Source organism: Phymastichus coffea, unplaced genomic scaffold (assembly GCF_024137745.1).
Source record: "Phymastichus coffea isolate CEN01 unplaced genomic scaffold, Cenicafe_Pcof_1.1 PCOF00069, whole genome shotgun sequence".
NCBI classification, from domain to species: Eukaryota; Metazoa; Arthropoda; class Insecta; order Hymenoptera; family Eulophidae; genus Phymastichus; species Phymastichus coffea.
The window spans coordinates 123118-148803 of record NW_026706880.1 but is presented as its reverse complement, the minus strand read 5'-3'; the positions used below and the strand labels follow the sequence as shown (position 1 = coordinate 148803).

At 32.3% G+C, this 25686-nt stretch overlaps 4 protein-coding genes across 5 annotated transcripts; 2 read left to right on the top strand and 2 right to left on the bottom strand.

Annotated features, from left to right (window-relative positions):
• The first annotated feature begins 4798 nt into the window (after positions 1-4798).
• On the top strand, positions 4799-15206 carry LOC131667697 (solute carrier family 28 member 3-like). Its single transcript, XM_058941314.1, has 11 exons — positions 4799-4897; positions 12117-12279; positions 12343-12502; positions 12565-12721; positions 12912-13106; positions 13196-13357; positions 13430-13523; positions 13591-13750; positions 13884-14052; positions 14212-14551; positions 15039-15206. The coding sequence occupies exons 1-11, from the start codon at positions 4799-4801 to the stop codon at positions 15107-15109; spliced, it is 1770 nt and encodes a 589-aa protein (XP_058797297.1). The 3' UTR covers positions 15110-15206.
• A 1275-nt stretch (positions 15207-16481) lies between these two features.
• On the top strand, positions 16482-20508 carry LOC131667635 (solute carrier family 28 member 3-like). Of its 2 annotated transcripts, none has more exons than XM_058941186.1 (13): positions 16482-16825; positions 17409-17459; positions 17649-17693; positions 17910-18057; positions 18157-18325; positions 18414-18579; positions 18710-18904; positions 18970-19131; positions 19204-19297; positions 19368-19527; positions 19600-19768; positions 19856-20195; positions 20271-20508. In XM_058941186.1, the coding sequence occupies exons 1-13, from the start codon at positions 16790-16792 to the stop codon at positions 20309-20311; spliced, it is 1776 nt and encodes a 591-aa protein (XP_058797169.1). In that variant the 5' UTR covers positions 16482-16789; the 3' UTR covers positions 20312-20508. The 2 variants fall into 2 exon arrangements, with proteins under 2 accessions (XP_058797169.1, XP_058797168.1); XM_058941185.1 differs by having other exon boundaries at positions 17910-18107; positions 18165-18325.
• Positions 20509-20691: 183 nt separating this feature from the next.
• LOC131667636 (ceramide-1-phosphate transfer protein) lies at positions 20692-22099 on the bottom strand. Its single transcript, XM_058941188.1, has 4 exons — positions 21939-22099; positions 21649-21857; positions 21395-21570; positions 20692-21301 (listed from the first exon to the last, which is right to left on the bottom strand). Exons 1-4 carry the CDS (start codon positions 22067-22069, stop codon positions 21179-21181), a joined length of 639 nt encoding a protein of 212 aa, XP_058797171.1. The 5' UTR covers positions 22070-22099; the 3' UTR covers positions 20692-21178.
• Positions 22100-22503: 404 nt separating this feature from the next.
• Positions 22504-24715, bottom strand: LOC131667677 (aminomethyltransferase, mitochondrial). The gene is made up of 5 exons (XM_058941271.1): positions 24581-24715; positions 23743-24083; positions 23266-23585; positions 23106-23188; positions 22504-23032 (listed from the first exon to the last, which is right to left on the bottom strand). The coding sequence occupies exons 1-5, from the start codon at positions 24693-24695 to the stop codon at positions 22695-22697; spliced, it is 1197 nt and encodes a 398-aa protein (XP_058797254.1). The 5' UTR covers positions 24696-24715; the 3' UTR covers positions 22504-22694.
• Between the last annotated feature and the right edge of the window lie 971 nt (positions 24716-25686).

Below are 25686 nucleotides of genomic sequence, written 5' to 3'. Positions count from 1 at the left end.
TGTCTGCGGCTATCGGCCGAGAGAGACAATCTGACGTCTAGACGTACCGAAATAAATAATGCCGCTACTCGGCGAATCAAATTGTTGTTTGGTGCGCACTCTGCCTCTCTCCTGTCCTCTCTGATTGCACTATACCGTGATGCACGATGATGGTCATAGACGCGTGCGCCTCGTTAGCTCTCGTTTAGCAATGTCGAGAGGCCTCACTGTACACGACCATTTTGATTGCTGGCATTTTTTCTCTAAAGGAAGTCTGATTCAATGGAAATTTTTCTCAGTAGGACCCACTACTTTTCTACTGCGGCGTATTTTTTTCAGACGACTAAAAGCTTTCGGTGCTCATCTAATTACCAATTGTACTTTCGTCAATAAATTTTATAATAATCGGACAAAACAGATAAGTATCTGCATAACAAATGATATCGATAAGTCCTAAAATCAGAGAAATATCAACGTAGAAACTCCATTCCGATTGTCAACTTGACACTTATGAACGATATTGTAGCCAAGAAATACAAGTATTCCTACAAGTATTTTTGAGATTTTTGATTCGGCTATGCGTTCCCGCTATTTTTTTAAATCTTATTAGATCCCACCATGACCAACTTTCTCATGGCGTTTCACGTAAATAGTAATACAATATTTTTACTTTTGATCTCACCCTTTTTCCGATATAGATCCGCAAGCCGCAGTAGTAGTAATCTTTTCATTGTAGCATTCGATTTCGGGGATCAATTTCAGAATCCGATCGACGCTTCCCCAGCAGTCAAATATCTCGACTGTTCTATGCATCTCCAGTTACAATTTAGTCGATTTGTTCGAGGCACGGACAGTGATATTCGCGAGAAATTTGAGACTTTTTTCTTTGCTACTGTATTGTCTTTGAGGAGGGTCCATATAATGATTAATTACAATCAAATTATTTAACCGAATCGCGTAGCATTCAATTCAAATAGACTAATAAATACCTAGTGGCTTATTCCTTTATGATTAGTAAAATAACGTAATATTCTAATATTTTATTGAAATGTTGCAAGATTCCAAACTAACATCGATCCTCGCGAAACTCACATGTTTTCTTTTAACAATCCAATCAGATCCGTGTCATAGAGCGAATCTTCTCGGAAGTCTTAAAAATATACAATTTGGAATGCAGCAAACAATAGTTAATTTCGAAGGTTATCCAACCTACCATCCTTAAAGGTTCGACGCTCCTATCTACGCGTCGGAGCGTCAATAATTATCGAAGCATCGGATCTTGCCATGGGAGATTTGTACGGACACGTACGTCGATGGTTGAACCCACCCACGCTGATTATGCGGCAAATCCAAACGTCGATCGGAATTGTAAAGAGCGCAAGAGAGTACATAGAAAATAAATTATTGAAAATTCCGAGACGCTTGTGATGCAATTTGCATTGTAACACGCCCCCAAGGGTCGTCGTTTTTCTTTTTTGTTTTTCTCAGACTAGACGCGAATGTGTAATTTATGGTCGCGCTATGTGTTGCGCAATCGTGTCGACGGCACTCCCACGCGCTGAGAGATCGCTAGACGAGATGCATGATGTTTCTCGACGCGTTTATTTTGACATCGTACCATTGCTCCCCTCAGACGGATCGCGAACTGTACTTCGCACTTGGTGAGCGCCTGCTTCTATTGTATATCATTCGTAGTTTTCCTGTCGTATTTAGTATTATATCTTCAGCAAAGTGAGATATGTCGTAAACACATTAAACAATAAATAAAAGTTTCAACTAAAAAATTCACTTGTATATTGTAATATTATATTAAATTATCATATTATGAAACAAAATAAGCGGAATCATTTATTATCACAAGTGTACATCAAATAATCTTTCTTTCACATAAATGATGTTCTCGTTCAATGCATCTATTTATTGAGTTATTTTGAGTGAATACTTAAAACAAGTACGTAAAATTTGTTCTTTAAAATTTGCAAATAGCAATTAATGGTTATTGCTATTTACAAATTTCAAAAATAAAAATGAAATAATAATTAAAAAATGATGATTAACCTAAGTATGGAAAGTTATTTATTTTGACGTTTTCGCGTGTTTAAAAGAATGTCTTTTTGTGAAAGGTAATTGACTAGATAAAAGGTTTGGTGAAGCTATTGCGTTTTGAGCTATTTTAAGGTTCTCTAAAAACTTAAAATGGCTTTATTCCTTATGTTAAGTAATTAATTTTATTAAATACCACCTCTTTTATTAAATTGTAGGAAAAATTTGAAAAATGATATTAATAAAGCGAATTGACAGTGATAAAATAAAAAAACAAACTTGACTGAGTTATAATTTTCTCACTGAATTGCCCGAGAAATAAACCGCGAAGAGTCCGAAAGAACAATACGTACCTATTCGTCATTCTACCGAAGAAGTCGTCTTTTTTCATAGTCACGAAAACCTACATTCTTCGCCATTGAAACTCTCGAAACGCAAACAAAGCGTTGATACAATGGCTGAAGAGTTAAAAATCAAGAAAACAACAAGAAACCGAGATTTTGCGGTAGCAGATCATCCGGTGCATCTGTCTCATATCGCATCAACAAAGCCAATTCCACAAAAACACATCGCGGCGAAGAAAAGAGAGTGAGTGAGTCGCAGTTTCCTTCTCTTTCATTCACGCGCGCGAATCGTCGACAACGACCAGAGATTATACGTGTATATCCAAAGCAGAAAATTCCAGTGGGCAAAGGTCGAAGGTTGGTGCAATTATGATCCACGCGGTAAATGAAAAACAAGAGCGAGTTACATACCTGAGCGACGTCGGATTTCATGGAACTATACGCTCGCAGACGCCGTCCAGACGCCCAGACGATCGAGGCTCATTCCTGGGAAAGGAGTCGCGCGCCGCAAATCATTCACGCGGGGCGCGCGCCCGTGCGCGACATGAGGATGCCTATTGCGTGTTTCGTTGAATTCACCTGCGGTCTTTTGCTAAATTTCTTGATGTCTTAATAGCTACGGAACATACCTTTTTTTACCCTGCGTGCTTTATTCATAATTACTAATGCGATATACGCTCTCTTCCAACTTTGCATTGATAATTTCAGTACATATATATCATCAACCGCGCGAGTCCTTCACGTTTTATCAATTCACCGACTTCAATTTAACAGATTAATTAACGCTTACATCATTACATCATTTCAGTAAGTATCGTACAAACTCGGTATAATCAATAGCTGATGACTGCAACTTTCGATTGCTAGGATGATACTCCATCTATCATCTGCAAAAGAGAACCACTTATTCACATTATATTAATTATTCATTCAAATTGAACTAAAACTCTGAAATATTTGGTAACCCTATAAAAAAATATTTAACAATTAAAACAAGTCCCTTTTATAATCATAATTATTGTTACAATTTTTCATAGCTTTGCTGGAACAAATTTTTCTGTTCAATATCAACTGTAAGACGGACAATTGAATTATTACATCAAATTCCCAATAAAATGTGAATGTGCATAAATTAGAGAATATTATTTTGAAGATAATTCAAAAAGCGTGTCAAATTCTGATTTATGACTCTTTACAAACATAATCGAGAAAAAAAAGTGATCGTGCTACCGTTCTAATGATTTTTCTTGCACTTGAAAAAAAACCAGTATGCTCCCGGCTGGACGCTGTTGTTGATCGTAAAAAACGAGGCTCGCGTGACGGTCTACCTCAAATGACGTGGTCGCCTCGTATCTCAGACAGCATCTCGCCGATGGAGCTCGAGGCTACTGTGCTGCATCTTACGCAAATGGTGCGTCTGTCAAAATACGAAAAAAAAAGAAAGAAAGGAGAAGCGTGTGCAGAGATGGCCCAAGGGCTAATTAATCGCTGGCTGATCGAGAGAAAGAGAGTGAGGAGAGAGGGGGCGAGGGACTTAGCAGCTCTGCTGCAGGCGCGTACGCACATAAAAACACAAAGTAAGAGCAAAATAAATCTCGAGAGAAGGAAAGAAAGAGCGAAGGCGCGTTGCATATAAAAGAGGGCGGGCCTCTCTCCGTTGGCTACTGGCCGTGGAAAAGAATTAAAAAATAAGAGACACCTTTCCGGGTATCGCGTGCGATGGACATTTCTGCTGGCGTGCGCGCGCGTAATTCCGGATGAGAAAGGAGGAGGAGCTGAGACGTAAAAAGAGAGCGAGATAACGGCTGGAGAAAATGGAGATGAAGTGAACGCTATACTCTGATGCTGATGATGCTGAGCTGCTACTACTGCCGTTGCTACTGATGATGATGATACGCCGCAGACAGGCTCGTGCTGAGATTGTGCGTGTTGCCCAGTGTGCTTTGCCTACCAGAAGAATTTTTGGCTTCTCGTGTGCGTCTCACTGCACAAGTTAAAAAGTGCATTGCTGATACTGACCAACTCGTTAAGGCGAATGAGTTTTCCTTGAGCCTTCAATCACTCCCAGTTACCACGTACGTTATCATTTTCATTATTACGTAAGCGTCATTTCTAAAATTATTTTCATACTATTTTGATAGGCGAGGTTAAATTTATTAGGTGTCACAATGACATGATGGTTTTTAATTAATATCGAAATTAGTATCGACTTAAAAGTAAAAGCTAACCAATTCATTTTTTATTGACATAGTCAATGATGATTGATCTTAATCAGCTGCAACAGAGCAAACTCGTTTGAAATCGTTGTTTGAAAAGACGTATATGAATTTGATTTGAAAATTAACAAGCCATTGATGAAAAAGTATGCTAAAGGCATAAAAAGATACCAGGCTCGTCGTGTGGCTCGCCGTGGCGCAGATAAGCCGTTAAAAATGGACACGAAGAGGAAGAGCGCGGCAGATGACGAAAAAGCGCAAAGATATAAGAACAATACAAGAATAGTTGCTGGCTTGCTGTATATCTGCGAAGATGTTAGTGATGGGCGAGAAGAGATAGAGAAACGAGATAAATGAAGCTTTGAGGGCTTTCTTAATTTTTCACTGCAGCTGCCTTGCCGTGCCGCCTCCACCACTAGCCGTCAAGGTTTAACGTTTCCGTCGTGCACGCCAACTTCCGCGAGTCGAGTTGCCCCCTGAGAAAGTGGGGAGAAATTCGGTCGAGCGCCTGGCGAGAGTCCAGTAAAGTGACGCTGACCTAGCCCAGACGCGCGATTCTATTCTATATATTGCGCTCATCGATGCCTTTTTCCGGGTTACCAGCGACAAGGCTGGTACCTATATGTTACATGCATACATGGAGTAATAAATGTTTCTCCAGTGTTGTATAGTATGAAAGTTAATAAATGACAGTAATGACACAGGAACTCTGATTCATTAAAACATTTTTGTATTGGAAATGAATTGATACTTATTTATTTTTTACGTTCCAGAAACTAAATTACTTTAAAAAGTCGTTATGTATTTGAGTAATGTTAAAAATAATTTCTAGCATTTTTTAAAATATAATTTTGTAATTAAGTAAGGAGAACAAGTAAGTATCCATCATTAAACACTACGAACCTTTGTTTATTCACAAAATTGTAATTTTCGTTGTTTTAAGCTCTGAAACTTTAATATCAAATCACAAAGTTTTTGTTTATATAACACCTCATAAAATAACAAAAAGAAGATGCTGTCCACTATTTTAGAGCACAGAACGAATAAACAAATTTTCATGAAAGCTCATTTTATTTTTTATAATCTACATTTGAACTTGTGTTAAATATTTAGTCAACAAACTCATTTTTTTAAAGTTTTAAAAAAATAATCATTAAAAATAAATAAAATCGGTTAAAAGCATTTTCTCAAATAACAAAATTGTTATATTACAATAGAATGCTTTCAATAATAAAAAAATAATAAAAGTGTAGGTACCACGTAATTATATGGCGGGATAAATACGTTTTTTCAGCTATTTTTCATCTTTGAAATTATTTAAAGTTATTTATGTTTTAAGATAAGTTATGTGGGAGCATTAAAGAATTATATCAAGCTACTTCAAGATGACAATCGTATAAATCGATTAAGTTTGATCAAATTGAATCGAATATACTGTCTGACATAATTGGAATCTTGTTCTTGTGTTTGAAAGCTGGAAATTAAGAAGCAAGAAGAGTTCTGCCGCGTGTAATTACCATTAAAATAAATGATGATCTTTTTAGTTTGTTGTTAAATTTGATCATAATTCACAAGATTACGCGAATATTTCCAGACAGTCAGTGTTTTTTTACCTTACCTCAAAGTTAATTATAACAGTTCATTGTAAAATTGAAGAAATTATAAGAAATGTGTTAATAGGTAAGGGCACCGAGACTAATGTACATTAAAAATATTTAATTTACATCGACATGCTACATACAAATAACTCGAAAGATATTTTTATCTAGAGCTATATTTTCATTTAAAATAATTAATTCACACGATAATTTTTAATACAAAGATGTGTATATATGAAAAGCTTATTTCTATTCTCGTTCGTCTTATATACCATTTTTGTATTTGAAATCATTGTTTACATTTGATAAACTCTGTAAGGAATCAAGTCGTTATTTTTGTCTGCCTCTGAATGTGCATCAAAACGACGTAGCCCTACCGAATGAGGGAGCAGCAGCCGGAGCAATCAGAGTCTTAATTAAACAATCGGTCGATAAACGTAGCTCTTGGAGGCATCGTCGTCGCCCTCTTTTTAGCCGATAAATATTATTCGATACATCGTGCTTGTCGACGTTTTAGGTCGCCGATCGTAAACCAGAATTACGAGGTAGCGAGGATTTTAAACGGGGTTATAAAGCTTCTTCTCTCTCGGTGTGTCTCTCTTTCTCCCCCTTGTGGCCCGCAAAACCGCGTCGCGACGAACTGACGCATATATGTATGCTCTTTCTCCGTTCCTTTGGACGAAAAAGAGACAGCTGCCGCGTTTATAAATATATCGAACCGCAAAATCTCGCCTCTGCCAGACTAAATACGTCATGCGCGCACGCCTCTCTCTCTCTCTCTCTCTCCCTCTCTCTCTCTCTCTCTCTCTCTCTCTCTCTACTAAAGGTGTATCGCATGCTGCTGTTGCTGCACGGCTCACGGTGATGGAAAGAAGGAGAAGTGAGTTAAGTTCTTCTCGCACAGGCTTTAGATCCCCCCGTGGAGCACCTCGATCTCGCGAACGACCACCACACCAGCTTTTTTTCCCTTTTCGCGGTTAGCCGGCGGCTTTCGATCAGTCTGAAGCGTTAAAAAGTTGTCATAGCTCCGGTTATTTGAGATTCTTATGTATACCCACTACTGTTTGTCTTGGAAAACATATTTTAATTAATTAATTGGTTAAATGATAATTCTTCTGAATTTTCAGAAAATATTTTACATGTTTTTGATTGAATGAAACAGCTATTCTTGACATAGTAGATATTACATAAAAATGAAAAACCAAAACACTTATATAAAATATAAATTAATCGTTGAAAATTAATTTTTTGACCCATAGATTCATTTCTTTCAAATACGATGCGATGTTTCGAGTCACCACCTGTGATAAACAATTTCAACTAATTTGAGATAAAATCAAAGTCACATTGAAAAACAAAATCGCATACTCTTTTCGCAATAACGTCCGGCCTCTAATATATTTTTCTTTCTAATTTCGCCGAAATGACGTCTAGACATAAACAAAAATGTCAGATTTCGCATCCAATTCTTTCCCGTATAATTTCCTTCTTCGCGTTCGACTTTTCTCACGTTTATCGAAGCCCACCGCTATGTCGCAGCATGGTTTCGCGCGCTGTCTCGACTCACGTGGTTTTATATACGATGACTCTCAACGCGCACGCGATTCTTGTGTAATTGAAGCTTAAATTGCCTTATATATTCTTCTTCTTCGAGGTGTTTTTAGAATGCCTTTTAAAATGTTCGTTTTAGGGTATATGTCTTCTTGAAAGTGCGACATGAAGTTGGGAATGCTGAGTAAAATTAAAATTACTTTGTAACTCGCTTACGATAACATTTTACGCCTAAAAGGTTGTCGAATAATATTTTATCTAATTACGTATTTTATGTTATGTATTCGACCGAGTGATTAGTTAAAAGAAAGATGTTCATCCTTAACGCAATTGTTTCTAAACATTGATATTGGTTACATATTCGAATCAATTTGATTTAGTATATAATTGTATGATTTTATAAAATTTAATTCCTTTCGAATAAACAAATTCTTCTAACTTTGTGAGATGTTATAGAAATGGTATTCTATGTGATGCTATCAAGTATTTCTATAAATACATTAGTACCTAATGGTTTGATCACTTATTTATTATATTTTATTATTTAAAATTAAAGTTAATTATCACAAAATATAAAAGTATGTTGTAGCTAGTGATTTGAAAGGATGTGTAAAACTAGTTACACAATGTAATAAAGAATTTACATTTATTTTGATAAAACTAGTAATTATTATTTTAATGTTACCGTCGTTTATAAAATCATTGTGTGTGTGTGTGTGTTCGAAGAACGAACATGAATAGATGATTTAAGGAAATGCATACGCCGCGTCGCAAATATTCATATCTGTCTCTAGGATTATATATGGCCATGCGATATCGTGAATAATAATTATCAGAAAATCTAGTGACCAAAAGCAAAAAAGTATATGAGAAGCCAAGAACTTAGGTTAGGTATAGCTTTGTATACCTATAGGTCTTTCCATCCACGTGTTGGATTTTCGTGCTCTATTAAATTTCTTATGACATAGAAATGTAATTGTTTTATGTTTTATAGTTATAGTTACATTTTTCAATTGTTCCTTTTAGATATAACGTAATAATCAAAATTTCCGTTAGTTACATGAAAAAATCTTAATGTAGTAAATGTCATTAAAATTTCCTTTTTTAAAATTATTTTATGATAGTGTAATTATTTTTCAAAAATAAAAATAATAGTTTAAGAATCATTTTATTAACTAATTGACGACGAAATAAGTCTATAGATGGTAAGGTGATACTGATATTTTATTACAAATAATATGCAAATACGTAATTTAATTTGAATATCCGTATTCCTAATTCCTTATTAAAAATAAAGCCCGAAAAGAGTATACGTATATTTGTGAACACGTGAAACAGCAAAATAAAATAGAAGGTCACATTCAGTTTGTTTCCTAATATACCTTATACTTCTTCGTTGTTGAAGTTCGCTTTCCTGGTAAATATCGACATTATGCGCAGTTTAGTAAGGACAATGCGATTCTCCGAGAACCACGTGCCGCATTTACGTTTTTACCTACCTAGAATACATTTTCGCATCAGTATATTTTTATCAGCGATCATCAAAATTAGTACCTTCCTCGAATCGAATTTTTTTATGTTAAAATCGGTACGCGTGAAAGTGAATCGTGTTGATCTACGTGTTCAGCATCTTGCTTTCTTACATTCTCCCGCAATCTCTCATTCTGTCGTTGCCCTCAAGCTGGGGCTGCGTGAATTTTCGCATCTGCACGTGGTTAGTCTTATGTTTTATCGACTGGACCAAGGACTCTTGGAACGTCTAGACGTCGATGGGTCCTGATGTTAAAAGGGGGAGGGGCTCGATGTACGGAAGTGTCTGGCAGATGAGACGCCAGTTTTAACTTTCCTAAGAGCAATATAAGTTGAAAGACTATCGCTATATTTTAGTTTGTACGTGTTTTTTTCTCTCGGATAAAATTTTTAGTATAAAAATTCTATTCGGAATTTAGCAGAAATATTTTACTTATATCATTTATTGAAAGAACAAACAACACAGTATTTAAAATATATTTTCATAAAATAAAGCTCTGTCAATTTTTAGGAATACCAAATATTATTTAAAATTTATCAAGACATTATTTTAAAAAAAATTAAAAGGGTTAGGAAACTATTTCAGGAGATGACAAGATTTTTTATCTTTTATTCTGTTACTGCTGGAAACATTTTTGAACAAATGTAGTGTTTATACGTGAAACATTAATAGCTTTTGAATAAAAAACACGAATGACTCTTAATATTATTAAAAAAGATCTAAATATAATAAAAATTAAAATTATGTTCTGATAGCGAGCTGTAATAAAAACCTTTTAGCTTCCGACAGGTTACTTTTCTGCGCAATTGAAGTTGTAGATTTTCAAAAGAGATAAACGGCAAACACTAGCTTCAAGAGTTTAAGAACTCAATGAAACTAGCTTACGTCAGCACAAAAGCATTTATCTTAAAGGCAATCTGTGAACTATTTCCCTTACAGATTTGTGTGGGTAGACAAATAATTATGCGCGTTTCGTCACATTATACTCTGGGCATGTCAGGATCGGACTGATTTCCAAGAAAACAATAAATATTGAAAGTGAACGTAATAAACAATGCTAATTTTTTCGGCGCTTACGAATACCGAGCGATAGATTTCCAAATTGTATCGAACGGTGGACTTATCAATCTTGATCATTCAAATTAACCTATATAAGTGTAAATATTTTTTGGTGGTAAATAATTATTAATTAAATAAAAGTTAAAAACTGTTAAAAACATCTGATTCTATGTATTACAGTATTTATATCATTGCAGATAAAATATCTGATAACGATATCTTTTATACCAATAAGTCAAAGGATCTGATCAGTGCTTAAGTCAAAGTCTTGCAAGATAGATTCGATTATTGTACTCTATAAAGAAATTCATTTTATGAAATTAATCTATAGGTGCGGTTTTAATCAAATTATTACAGATAATTTCTTCAGTAAAATATTTATAGTAGTGGTGTTTTTGATAATAATATTAAAAGTTAATAAAACATTAAATAGTTAGAATTGTATTTCATCATAAATGCAATATTGAAAGTGAGTTCTTTTTAAAAATTGAAAATCACGAATAAATATATAAAACTGTTCATCACTGATAAAAATCAATGTTTGAAGCGTACAACAATTTATTAACACTTTACATTAAAATAACTAAGTATTGAATAAATCGTTTCAAAATTATTCTTATAATGAATTATAATGAATTATGTTTCAATGAGTTAAAGTATACAATAGTTATAACAACACTGACTAATAAAGGTACTACAGAAAATTATCTGTTACGTTATCAAAAATGTTTTTCTAATTCGTAAAATGTAAAATAAAAAAAAATGTTATATCGAAAATAAATAAATATTATAATAATGTGATATTTTATGAAATTATAATGAAATTTTTTCTTTTTAATGAAGTAATTACAATTATTTATAGTATGAGTAAAAATTTCTTGTACAATGTTTCAAGATAGTTATAAGTTTCTTATAAAACTTTTAAGAAAATAAGTTAGTTATTTGTTTTAAGTTAGTTATTTGTTTGTAATACATTGTTTTAAAGTACTCTCTGATCATAACTAGGCTCAGTGATAAAACGCCAATAGGTTCAAAGATAAAATATATTTTTTCGTGAGCAAATAATGGATATTCTATTAATTTTATCAATCACGAAGTAGTTTTACTGATTTATTATTGTTATAGTTAGAAAACATGTAAAATTTTAACATTCATTGGAATATAAATTACAAGAATAACTGAAGACCGGTATAATATTACTTACAGCGAAGTAATGAATAATTCAGATTCCAATACATAATATTATACAATTATATAATACTAGAAATTGCACTCCTGACATTTGCTTTAGTATGTCGATTTTAACAAAAATAATATAGAAATAGACTTATCCAGCTATATTCGAGATAAGATGAGTTAATTTCACAAAAATATTATCGTGATAATCTATGAAAACTGTAAGGAGGTCAACAATCTGATCATAAAAAGATCGGATGGAGCTCCGAAAAACATTCATAAATTTCTTCTCGACTTTTCCAAGACGACAGCGAGAATTTATGGTCCCGGAGACCCTATACTTTTGAATAATAGTTTTTATCATTCGACAAATAATATTAAAACATGGAAATTATAAATATAATGTATACGTAAATATGGATTTCAGTGTAATTAAAAAAGTATAAAGCATAAACATTCAATTTTTATTAAAAATGCTTTTAAAAATCTAAATTACGAAAGTCAGGCGCAAATTTTTGTACATTAATTTAATATTTGCAGTGTATACATTTCCTGATATTCTTTATATTTGACGATATAATTTGTATATGAAATATATTTATGAATACAAATTTTTCAGAAAACAGATCTGAATGATAATTTAACAGAGATAAATGAAGAAAATATGGTACAGCGTTTTACTAAACAACATCACATTGCAATTTATCTATTCTGTTTGGCTGTTTTGCATCTTTTAGCTTGGATATTTTTCATATCTGCCACAATCTTTTGGTTAACCGATAGTGAGTAATATTGTATTGTTATATTTAGAGGTTACGAATTGAAGTAATTTTTGCAAATTTTAGAAGGTAATGACGAAATCGAATGGTGCAATGGATATGGAATATTAGTTTTAATTTATTTTTTTACTTATGGTAGTATATTGTATCGATCGGTACTTAAAAGTCTATTTTTGAAACCATTGTATCGATTATTACATTGTCATCGGTCATGGAGAAAATACTCGTGAGATAAAATTTTCTTTTTTCATTTTAATAAGGCATTTTAATTTGATGGTATATTTTTAGTTTTACAGGAGAAATTGCCCTCTGTTCTGCAATTGTATTTGCAATTGTTATATTTTTAATTATCGACACTAGTGATTCGAGAAGCAGATTAGTAGGTTGCTGTGGAGTTTTTCTGATGTTGGCTATTGGTTGTATATTTTCGAATCATCCTACTGAAGTGAGTATTAGTAAAATCAATTAAAAATAGGCTTATCAATTTTTAATCAATTTTTAAAAGCCATTTTCTTTATTTTTTGAACATATATTGTTATATAATTTTGGGTAATGAGAACATAACCGATAATTATATATATATAATTATAAAAGAGTGTCCTTACATTTTAATAAATGTTCATTTGACTTTGCAGATTAATTGGAGGACAATTACTTGGGGTCTTATAATTCAATTTATTTTTGGTCTTCTCTCTATTAGATGGCCTTTCGGTAGATCTGTTTTCCAATGTCTTTCTTTAAAAATTGCCACATTTCTCGATTTTGCAAAAGATGGCGCTATATTCATGTTCTCAGACGATCTGGTTAGAAGAGATAACTTTGCTTTTACCGTTAGTCGATTATTGCCAAACTGATCATAAGTAAAACATCACCGGGTAATACATTTGATAATGAAGTACTTTTTGATAATACTTTACAGGTTTTGCCGGTTTTATTTTTTTTTAGTTTTGTCGTAAAAATTTTATACTATTTAGGTATTATGCAGCGTATTATTAAAACTGTTGGGTGGATTTTACATGCAGTCATGGGTACAACAGTTTGTGAATCTATACATGCTGCAACGACTTTATTTTTAGGAATGGTATATTTAAAATATTATAAAATAGCCATTTTCACCGGATCAGAAGATTAATATTAATAATTATATTTTCAGCCGGAATCATTCCTTGTCATCGAGCCATATTTAAACAAGCTTACAGGTTCGGAGATGCACGCAATCATGTGTTCTTGTTTTGCCACTACATCTGGTAATAATTTTTTATAGTCTTTTTGAAAGCATAACACTCGCAATTGTACACAATTGTATCTTCATAGGAACGGTAATGGCTGCATATATATCCTTTGGTGCTCAGCCAGTACATTTAATAACTGCCACCGTTATGTCAGCTCCAGCGGGACTATGTTTTGCCAAATTGTTATATCCAGAAAGAGAAGAAAGCTCTACTCATTTCAAGAATATAGTTTTGAAAAAATCGTAAGTAATCCAAATTTTTATTCGAAAAACAAACGCACACGCGCGCGCGCACGCACATATAGAGGTATACGAAAGCGATTTACTATTGAAATATGTTAATATATTGCAACAAATAATAACCATACAATTTTAGAGAAGAAAAAAGTCTTCTAGATGCTGCCACGAAAGGAGCATTATCTGCAATTCCGTTAGTGTTAGGTATTGTTGCTAACATTGTAGTATTTGTCTCCGCTGTAGCATTTTTAAATTCTGTTCTCGCTTGGTTGGGTACACTTGTCGGATATCCTGAATTAACTTTCGAGGTAAATTACAATAAAATGTAACGTAACTCAGTTACGCTGTGACTTATTATTGAAAATGAAAATCTGTCAATCCTTACCAATTTTTTCAAGATTTTAATTTGAAAAACGTAATCTATTATCCAATAAAATGTAAAAATCTGTTCATTATATTCTTTTCAGTTAATATTGGCAAAAACATTTATTCCATTGAGTTACGTCATGGGTGTACCGTGGGAAGAATGCGAAGCTGTTGGAACTCTAATTGGACTAAAAACCATTGTAAATGAATTTGTTGCTTATCAAAAACTTGGCCAATTTAAAAGTGAAGGTAGATTGAGGACCAAAGCCGAAGCAATTGCGACCTATGCAATATGTGGATTTGCAAACCCATCTTCGCTCGGAATCATGATTAGCAGTTTGTCTACTATGGCGCCAAACAAAAGAAAAGATATCTTGGGTTCTGTATTCCGAGCTTTTATTGGCGGATGTGCAGTTTGTTTCCTCACTGCTAGTATAGCCGGTAAGGTCGAAATAAGTAATTCTAAGAAATAATACCCTTTTATCATTTTTTTATTTTAAAAAGTGTTATTGTAGTTGATATTCTGAATAGATATTAATGTATAAGAATGATATTAAATTGATCTTTATACACTCCAATTAATCTGTGCGTTGTTAAATCGAATTTAGATTCATCAGTCGAAGATATATTCCAGTTAAGATACATTCAAGAAAATGTGTTACTGAACTGTTCAATTAGTAGCAACGCTTATCTTGAATTAAAACAATTTACTTATGCTCTTGTTTCACAAGTATAATGTTTATTAAATTTTAGTTGGTACTGTTATTCCTATAAGTACTTTTTACCGTTCACTTAAGTTTGAGTATTATTGGATTGAAATATAATAGAAATCCTTAGCCTATGTATAAATATACATTTATAATGGTTTTGTAATCATGACTTATGTATAAAATTTGAAATTTATTTATCGTTCATTACTTTGTTCTAGGAATATTAACTGATGAAGAGACTTTTGAATCCCATGGTCCATTATTTCAATACGTCAGTTTAAAACATTAAAGATGACATTAAGAAAAAATGCATCGTTTACATATAAATCTAAAGTTTATCTTTTTCTGATCATCTTGACTTGTAACTGATTTATCATATTGTAAAATAAAATCATTTTTGTAATTGAGTGAATACATTAATATATTTATCACTATCTTGAACTTCATGGGCTCTTTGACATTCGTAAAAATATATATTACAAATTTGTTCGATGGTTCCGTTGATCAATACATTGCTAAATACATTGATTGAGAGGATTGATATATACATCTTTGAAAAATGAAGTATAGTTATGAATTTATAGCATGGTTCATATCTTTGTCAACCGCAAGGTCAACTTCAAAAATATTTCTCAAACAGTTACAGCGTTAATTAAAAAATTCTTATTGCTACCAATGTATAATTTTAGTAGTATCATACAAGGCTAATAGAATCACACATTTAGACTTCTTGATCCATTCCGTGTTGTGCGTTTCAATTTTTCAAACACATGCGTAAATGCTTTCAATTTTAATGGTGATCCATTAAAGATAGTTTTAGTCGGCAAATAAAGGCGAAATGGATAAAAATGTATCAAAATAGAATTTCGAAATCAGTTGTTAAAAAATATTTGAATAAAACTAACTGGCGATAATTAGTTCACAAAAAACAGTTGAACTTTCATAAAGATTTTTTATGTAGAGAATGGATGAAAAGGATATTGTGCGTAGTTTCATAAAAACACAAGTACTTTAGAAGTATATCGTAGAATTATGTACACAATTCTAAAAATACGCCTGCATAATACATTATATTGAAAAAATTAAAATTGATTAAATTGTGAACAAATTTGAAATTCGTAAAATTACTTTCTTTTCTTTTTTAGACTTCATAAAATTTTACGTTAGTTATATTTTGAAGAGTTTCATCTAAGTTATTTTAATCCTACAGCGAAGTGTAATTTAAAAGTTATTATTGATGATCTCGATTGATTGACTCAACAAGTCAAAACTCTGTCCTATTTAATCAATCAGGATATATTATTTTGAAAAATATTTCAACATGATTTGAAATCAAAGTATTTCTGCATCTAATATAAGAAATGGTTTTATTATAACGTATTATAATTGTTTTTAATAAATACAATAGAAATTTTTGTATTGATGAAAAATCTGATTACTATACAAACTTAAATAAGACATTGGTTACGAACTAAATGACAACAAATAATTTGAAACTCAATGCTAAATAGAAAAATCATAAAAAATTACTGTTACTTTAAGTTGCAACGGCGTCATTTTATTTACGCGACAGTAATAATAAAAAAGTGCGCTTTAGGAGAGTGACACAGATAATTTACTCGCACAAGCCTCCTGAGTCAGTTGTGCTTGGTTATCTCAGATATCTGCACGGAGTTACGATGCTCTTTGTTTTCTTACTGCCGGCATATTCCGTTTATCATTCCAACTCAAGTAACGTCGTGGAAGGTGTTGATGGCATTATAAGAAGATCGATTTTAATAACGTGTTGTGAACCACATTGTTGATAGACTATAATTCAGTATTTTTTTGGATTAGCCTTGCAAGAACTTCAACTTTGTACATGTTAACTATTGCTTGTTTAAATTGTATGGGAAAAATTGATGTCATTAAACGAAGAACAAAATTTTGAATTTCAACAGTTTTATGTGTAATTTGTTTGTCGAGAGTCATGACTGAAGGTATAACTAATCAGGCATTTAACGAGGTTGGTTTTCTCATTAAGTTATTAGGTTCTTTTCCTTATATTGGCTTTGCGAAAGTATACGACTTATCTTCGTTAATGATTTTTTGCATAAGCAAAGATCAGTAAAAGTTATAAGAAAATTTATATTAATATATGTATACTTTGTTTTGATATTTACAGAATTGATAATCTTGCAATATTTTTTTGATTACTGTACACAGTAACATAGCGTAAAAATTGATTTACGCTGATATTCGCACCATGTTATTGCGGATAAAAAAATTATGTGTACGATAAAAACTTATTGTTCACACATAAAAGATTTTAGTAACATCAAAGTAAAGCTTATGTTTTCGAAATGTTTTTTACGCCTAATAATCAGTGTTTTTATATTTAACGTATCTCATGAAATATTACATGGTATATTTTTTATTAAAAATAGTAATTTATCGCTAGCATAAATTTTATTGAAAAGTAATTATATGATGATACATCAATTTTAAAAAGTAACGTATATAGCTGACATTTGAATCATTCAAATTCTTCGTATTTTTTAATAGCGTGTTTATTTCGTGTTTATGTTAGTTACTATTTTATTTTATAGGTGGGAAGGAAACTTAGTCGACATAGCCTTAACATTTCGATTAAGCTCGAGGTAAAATAGTCATATTTATATATATTAATTATTTTGTACATAAAAGTACATTTTTATTAATTTATTTATGGTGAAATTTTTTAAATAATTGGGACAAATAATTCATTAATGTAACATTTTTACTTGAATATCGGTATAATTTTCATACATTTATTTGGTTACTCAATTTCATCAAATAATATATTTTAGGATGATGAATCTGTAGAATCTGAAGATCGTCCATCGAAAGAACCGGTATGTCCGAAAAATATTTACTATATCTCATTAAGGTAAACTCAATGAAATTTTTTTATCTATTATCTATTAAATTATTTTGATTGGAAACAAACAAATAAAAACCATTTATGTCTTCATCATTAAACTGACGATAAAGTTGTTTGACATATAGATATGTTTTATCGCAAACGGAAAACTTGAAGTTTAATAAAACAATATTTCCATTCATTTCAGAATAACGAAAGTGATAAGAGATCTGTAAATTATTTGCGAGCTTTTATTGATGAAAATGGAACATTTTTCAGATATGTTCGAATAGCAATCTTGAATCTCATAATCATTACTTATTTTGTATTTGCTAGCATTTACTGGATTAATCACAGTAAGTATTTAGTCTTTTTGATTGAATATTTTGATAATAAGCAGAAGATGGTTTATTATCTAAAAAGGATATTCTGTTATAATACTATTATTTATTCAGAAACTGAGGATTTCGGATGGTGTGATGGCTATGGAATGCTAATTTTGATAGTAGGATTTTCATATTTTGGTATTCTCTATCAAAAGGTTTTTAAGAAATGTTTGAGCAAGCTGATAATAACATGTTTTTTACCTTGTGAGAGTCACTTTGCAAGTTGTAAACAGAGAGGGTAAGACGTAGTTTTTGAAAAGATAAAATAGATAAGATTATAAAATATAACGAGATCATTAGCTACTAAATTGAAAATTACTCTTCAGATGTTTTGTCCGTAGTATAAAGACAGTATTCTGCTTGACTGTATTGGTCGGCATTGCGATTTTCTTGATCCTTGATACCGTGCAATCGAGGAACCGATTGATAAGTTTTACTGGTGTCGCTGCTATCTTAGCATTTGGATGGGTATTTTCGAAACATCCCACCAGAGTAAGCTAATTATTCGTTTCAAAGTTCAAATTACTATTGTTATTGTCGCTGTAAAATAATCTACTTTGAAATATTCACGTCAATTATTTGTTCGTACATTAGTTTTAATTCACCATTCTTCTTTTCACAGATCAATTGGAGACCAGTAATATGGGGTTTAATTCTTCAATTTTCATTTGGACTCTTTACTATCAGATGGGCTGTTGGTCGAAGTATTTTTCAATGTCTTTCAAATAAAGTGGCAACTTTTCTAAATTTTGCACAAGCAGGTGCTAAGTTCGTATTCTCTAATGAACTCGTGGATAACGGAGTATTTGCTTTTTCTGTAAGTTTCTTCATTCAAAGTAGTAATAACGCTATTACATAGACTTAACGATCTTATTATCTCAGGCACTTCCCGTTATATTCTTCTTTAGTTTTATGATACAAGTATTATACTATTGGGGAGTGATGCAATCGGTAATACGAAATATTGGATGGATTTTACACTCGATAATGGGTACTACTGTTTGCGAGTCGATCAATTCAGCAGCTAACACATTCCTTGGAATGGTATAAACGTTTGCTATTATGTTTATCTAAGAAGATTCATATGCATCATAAATGAAAAATTAAATCTTTTAGACTGAATCTCCATTATTGATCAAGCCTTATCTCAACAAATTAACTAACTCGGAAATTCATGCAATAATGTGTTCAGGGTTTGCTACAGTTTCTGGTAATTTAACAAAAATATTTTGTGCTATTCAATTTGCAAACAAAAAATTAAAATATATTGTATATGTTAGGTACGGTATTGGCAGCATATATCAAATTTGGAGCTAATCCTACACATCTAATAACAGCGACAGTAATGTCAGCTCCTGCAGCTTTATGTTTCTCTAAACTTTTTTACCCGGAGACTGAAAAAAGCGTCACAACTTTCGAAAATATCGTTTTGGAAAAATCGTTAGTACCATTTCTTTCATAAAATTTGTAAAATATATTTAGCAAAGATAGCAATACTGTTTCCATTTTTAGACAAGACACAAGCGTAATTGATGCAGCGACCAAGGGTGCACTTGCAGGAATCCCACTTATTTTAGGAATAATTGCTAACATCATTGCTTTTGTTTCCGCTGTGGCTTTCATAAATGCCATACTTTCCTGGCTCGGTGAACTGATTGGATATGATTTCATAACATTCGAGGTCAGTACATACTTATTCTTAGTATTCAAGTTTTTCTCTATAAACATGTAAATGTAAAATTTGAATATCTTTGAATATGTAAAACAGTGGTTGCTCTCGAAAGCATTCATGCCACTGAGCTGGTTGATCGGTGTGCCATGGACAGAATGTGAAGACGTAGGTCAACTTATTGGTTTGAAAACCGTAGTAAATGAATTTGTCGCTTACCAAAAACTTGGCCAATTCAAAGAAGAACAGAGATTGTCGGCAAGAAGTGAAGCAATAGCAACTTATGCTATTTGTGGATTTTCAAATCCTGGGTCAATTGGCATTATGATCGGCGGTCTTAGTACTATGGCGCCAGAGAAAAGAGAGCAAATTACTAACATTGCTATGAGGTCTTTCATCGCTGGAAGTATGGTTACCTTTTTGACAGCAAGTATCGCAGGTTAGTTTTTTGCTTATTAGTTGATTGTTTCAAAATAATGTTTAATTGATAAATAATTTAATCATTATTTTTCAGGAATATTGATGGACGATAGCTACTTCGAAACTGTATCTTAAATTAGACTATATTGCTTTTCAAGTTGAACAATTTTATATTATCTTCCATCACGCTTAAATTGCTCGTGAAAAACAAAACATTTTGAGTTTATCTACCAATTATATTATTATAAATAATGTAAGTACTATAATAATAATTTCAAAATATATGATCAATCGGTTGATAAAACAAAAATCGTAAAAAATGAAATACATCAAACACTGATGTCATATTCGTAATTTGTAAAAAAAAGACTGAGTCACTTTACAACTTATATTTCAAAAATTGTTTCTTTACTCAGTGAAAAAATTAGTATAGTTTTGTTTCATTTGTCATATTCATTTTTCAATTTTGTATAGGTAGGGTTAATTTTTGTATATAATAATAAAAAGTGTGATCTCGAATTATATCGCGAATAATCAATTATTTTATACAATAAATAATGTTAAAAAATTTAAACTTACAGCAGTATACATTTTTACAACCCTTATGTAATATTGGTACAACAAATGCATCACGCTTAAATGCCAACAATAATCACATATACGAACAAAAAATATATATCGTGATTTCTATATGTTCGCGCAATACAATATTTATAAACTGTATCATATATGAAAAAATTTATATTCGATATTTTCACACACTAAAATTCACAGAATAAGAAAATTGCACATCTTATCAATACATTAATTAATACAAATATTTTCACTTGAACAATCATACCAGACAATAAGTGTACAAAGAATATTTTAAATATATGTTAAGAACAAAACTATGCATGGAATGATCCTAAATTGTTTTTAGGTACATGAAAAGTCGTAATACTTTAAAACATATATATCTCTTTTCAGGCTCCATTATTAAACTAAAATGGGATATCTAACTTACGACAACGAATGTAATTCGTGTATCTCATAAACTGTGTGTGTCCTAGAGATGACGTCGGAAGTCACGTCTAACATTTTGGGCAATATATCGATGTTTCTTTGAACGTTTTCTCCACACACCTGAAATGATAAGATCGAACGTCGTTTATTATTCACTACTTATTTAATAAAGGCATTTACGTTGCTGTTAAAATTTAATAGAGAGGAAATTACCTTTTTGAATAATGTTCCCCGATTAGGCATTGTGTACATAGCAACAACAGCTGTTTTTCGTATAAGCCACGGATGATGTTTGGCTAACGTTTTATTATACGCTTCTTGGCAAACCGTCGACGTGCTATCGCTGTCTGACAACTCGCCTAATTGACGTAAAAATTCCGATATGAAGTCTGTAACGAAATCAATTTTATTGTTGTACACTTTTTTTGCAGAACACGACAATCAATATAAAGATTATTAACACTCACCTAATCCTCTATGCAGTCGTAAAAGAGTTCTAGCACCATTAATAAAATCACTTTTCTGCAATAGTTTATTTTCTTTCTCGTGCTCGATCATTCGTTTGACAGACACGTAATTATCCTGATCTTTCTCGATTAACGACTGTAGATGTTCGATTTTTTGTTTGAGATCCGAAGAAACAAAACTAAACACGCTCCCCATCAGCTGGAAAAATCTAACAAAGAAATAACAATAAAAGTGACCGTGTTGATATTAAAAATAAAACAATGAAGAAAAGGTTATGTTAGACACTTACTTATAAAGTTCGTTATAAGCTTCAAGGTAATATTTCATATCAATATCATCTTCTTGAAGAAGTGCACGATCGAAATGATCATGAACCGTTCGCAAATCGAAGTAAACTAATTCTTGCATAGCTTCCGCCATTGTTTCGTTTGGAAGCTAAACAAATGTCTACTGCTATAATTTCAAGGAGTGACTGGAAATATATGTGCTGATATATGTTCTATCGGTAAACTCAGTACACGCCATCTAGTTGTAAATGTAAAAACTATCTGATAGACGTACCCAATAGTGATAAAGAAAGTCTCTTTTGCTCTTGTGTGCGTGTGCGCGCGCGCGCGCGTGTGTGTGTGTGTGTGTGTGTGTGGGTGTAAATTGCTTTTTTTTATCAGCTGTAACTATTTGTGTATATTTTAATATCAAAATAAAGTTTTACATTCTAAACAATTTTACATTAAAATGTTAAGAACATGAAGAAATTCGACTATTCCATAAATGTTATTATTATTTTATAATTTACTATGTAAAATTGGCACAATTATTTAATTCAATAAAAACTATTCTGTTAGATATAAAATTTTAATTATAACAATTATATTTAACTCTTATGTACAGACAAATATCGTTCTGCTCCACGACATAGCAATAGATACTTGAGATTCTTTTGGCAGAAGATATGAAAAAGTATTTCATTCAAATATAATTTAGTATATAATTTGAAAAATATTTCTTGAACTACACTCGCATAAATGCAACCGAATTCGCATTTTTACTTTACAGTATAATAATTTGATTTTATGAAAGGCATTTTCGTAACAACAGCCTTATAAGTCTTGTTTCGAATCTCAACCAAAACGTTGGTACCAGTTTTGGCTAACTCGGTTGGAACATATCCCATAGCGATTGGTTTACCAAGACTAGGACTTGGCGCTCCGGAGGTAACTTTACCAACTCGTTCACCTTCCGCTGTTAGAATTGCAGCGTTTTCACGAGCTGGTGGTCCTTGACCAAGTGTCAAACCTACGCGCTTCCTCTTCACGCCGTTTTTTATTTGGTTCAGAATAACCTCGGCACCTGGGAAGTTGGCTTCAGCTCTTCGCCGTTTTGCTAACACAACATTTTATTCAGATACATGTATTATTTTCACTATTAAACTCTAAAAACGACTTTTTTTACTTACCAACTAACCATAATAACGTTGCTTCAACTGGCGTTGTTTCCTCATTGATGTCATGGCCATACAAACATAATCCAGCTTCCAACCTACAAAAATTGCAATATCATATTTTCATATATTTATAAAACTACAAACTTTACAAATTTATCAATAAGATCATTACCGTAAGCTGTCTCTCGCTCCAAGCCCAGCGAGCTTGACATCGGGTTTACTGAGTATTAATTCAGCGATATTTTTAGCATCTTTACCTGGTATTGAAATCTCAAAACCGTCCTCACCAGTGTATCCACATCGGGATATCCTCACTAGTTTCTGGTCCAAAACAGTCTCAACACTCGTCATAAATTTTAACTTTGTTAGATCTATGTTAATCAATGATTGAAGTGCGGTCGCTGCACTTGGTCCTTGCAGCGCAATCAAACCTTGCTCTAAAGGATCTAAGAACTGGATATTTACTTCTTTGCCTTGAGCTTTCATCTCATTCTGGTATAACATGATAACTTTAATTAACATAGCATATCAGATAATAAATTTTAGTACTTACGAACGAAAAGAAAAAAAGGGACCGATCAAGTTAATTTTCGCAATCAAACAATAACAATTAAAAAGTATTGGATTGAGTGATACTCCAATCTCTCACCTGTCGATCGAGCATAAGCTTTATATCCTCATTCCTTCTTCCGGCATTGGACACAACGAAAAACTTATCAGTACGATCTTTCGTGATAATGAGATCATCGAGAATACCACCATTCTGATTTGTAAACACAGTCAAACTAGCGCATCCTTGGCCAAGAGTTTGCAGATCAACAGTGGTGAGCGATTCTAGAAATTCAGTTGCATCGCGGCCGGTAACATGCGTTTGTAACATGTGGCCGACATCGAAGAGCGAAGCGTGGGTGCGTGTGTGTTGGTGAGATGCCGCGATAGCGTCACGGTATTGCACTGGTAAAAGCCATCCGGCAAAATCGACGATTTTTCCTGCATTTTATTTAGAAAAATTATTTGTCAATGTTCATTTTATTATTGATAATTTATTGATTTTCTATCAAACATATTCCATTTACTCTGATTGACAAGTATTACATGCAAAACTTCTTAAGCGCACAATCTATTGGAAATTTAATCTTTAACAAATGCACGAATTAAAGTTATTAGTAATGAGTAATAATAATAATAAATTAAAGTGTACTACGTACACCACTATTTTGTCATTCAGTTTTTTTACTGATCTACTACCAGTTATCACATGTTTTCAGTTCAATTTGAGCTGGACGCTTGTGATATATTCCAGTTTCTAGCTGCTACAGATACAAAACACAGTTTCATAATTATATTAGATTTTATTATTTAGAAATAATTTCGAATCATATTTTTACTTGAAAAATTGTTCTCAAATAATAAATAATAATATAATGGTGAGAATATTTTTTTGCTATTATAAAATACAGATAAAACAATAAAAAGCTTATAATTACCATGATGATTAACATGCATATCATATAAACATGTCTTTCTAGGTTCAGTAGCAGCCTTGGTTGCGAAGTACCGTGTAAAAGTCGCTTCAGCTCCTCGTGTAAGTCGCCTCAGCATGATACCGCTCGGTGATCCCATCTTCTTGACTCTATCCAGCCGACTAATTGTAAACTTTCCGCGCGGCGTGTTCACAGTCGGCGCATCGACGTTGCGACACCTCTTGTCGGTAATCTACGATTTGACGATGAGCTACTATTTAAGCTTGTTTTATCGCGTGATATTTTCATAGATTTATTATATGAAATCATTGATTTCTGTATAACGATATTATATATTTTCATGAAAGAATTTATGAAATAATCTCATGGGGGATATGAAAATTATAATCATTTGTTGAAATGAATACTATGCGTAAAGTGATTTTTCTTTTTATTTAAAAATGTATATTGCAATCATAATTGTAATTGTTAATTCATCTGAGCAACGTTCGGAGTATGAATGAACAGTGCGTTCAATTCTTTTCCAACGAATTCAATTCCATCCTAGCTCTGAATGCTAATTGATCAATTGAAGTAATTAGATCTAACAAAGAAATTCTCGTATCTATAAAAATTGCTAATTGAATGTTATTCTGTACAATAAATCTCTATGATATAAGTTTCAACATAACTGGATAAATTTAAGTCTTGAGAAATACCAATGAGATAGGTCACCGAGCGATATGGCAAAAAACCAAAGTATAACTCTGCGTTGATAGATTGACTCGTCAATTAAGCCAACTACGAGGGGGGTTGCGATTGCATTTACACAAATAAATGATAATTAAGGTTAAGCACGAGAGTTGATGTTCATTATCAATGAATTTTTATTGTATAACGTAATGTATTTTATTGTATGTTTAATTTGAACACATTGAAAAAGTGTAAATAAAATGGAATTATTTATTCAATAATAATCGACAAGATGATTTGAATTTGAAAAAAAAGAAACATACCCAATTCTCATGCGCGTGTGCGAAAAGTACATTTCGATACTAGTGCAAGAAAGTGATTTAATACTCGTGCGGAGGTTTGCGTCCGAACGAAGAGATTGAAGGCACGCTTGCTTT

What these genes read in the sequence shown, in the direction of transcription:
- LOC131667697 (XM_058941314.1), top strand. Translation starts at nt 4,799, where the DNA reads ATGGACACGAAGAGGAAGAGCGCGGCAGATGACGAAAAAGCGCAAAGA. An exon ending in CGGTCATGGAGAAAATACTC is followed by an intron (nt 12,503 to 12,564) that starts GTGAGATAAAAT and finishes GTATATTTTTAG; the next exon opens with TTTTACAGGAGAAATTGCCC. An exon ending in ATCCTGAATTAACTTTCGAG is followed by an intron (nt 14,053 to 14,211) that starts GTAAATTACAAT and finishes TATTCTTTTCAG; the next exon opens with TTAATATTGGCAAAAACATT.
- LOC131667636 (XM_058941188.1), bottom strand. Translation starts at nt 22,069, where the DNA reads ATGGCGGAAGCTATGCAAGAATTAGTTTACTTCGATTTGCGAACGGTT. An exon ending in GCTTATAACGAACTTTATAA is followed by an intron (nt 21,858 to 21,938) that starts GTAAGTGTCTAA and finishes TTTCTTTGTTAG; the next exon opens with ATTTTTCCAGCTGATGGGGA. An exon ending in ACGACTGCATAGAGGATTAG is followed by an intron (nt 21,571 to 21,648) that starts GTGAGTGTTAAT and finishes ATTTCGTTACAG; the next exon opens with ACTTCATATCGGAATTTTTA.
- LOC131667677 (XM_058941271.1), bottom strand. Translation starts at nt 24,695, where the DNA reads ATGCTGAGGCGACTTACACGAGGAGCTGAAGCGACTTTTACACGGTAC. An exon ending in TATGCATGTTAATCATCATG is followed by an intron (nt 24,084 to 24,580) that starts GTAATTATAAGC and finishes AATAAAATGCAG; the next exon opens with GAAAAATCGTCGATTTTGCC. An exon ending in AACGTTATTATGGTTAGTTG is followed by an intron (nt 23,033 to 23,105) that starts GTAAGTAAAAAA and finishes ATGTTGTGTTAG; the next exon opens with CAAAACGGCGAAGAGCTGAA.
- LOC131667635 (XM_058941185.1), top strand. Translation starts at nt 16,790, where the DNA reads ATGACTGAAGGTATAACTAATCAGGCATTTAACGAG. An exon ending in TTTCGAAACATCCCACCAGA is followed by an intron (nt 18,580 to 18,709) that starts GTAAGCTAATTA and finishes TTCTTTTCACAG; the next exon opens with ATCAATTGGAGACCAGTAAT. An exon ending in CTAACACATTCCTTGGAATG is followed by an intron (nt 19,132 to 19,203) that starts GTATAAACGTTT and finishes TAAATCTTTTAG; the next exon opens with ACTGAATCTCCATTATTGAT.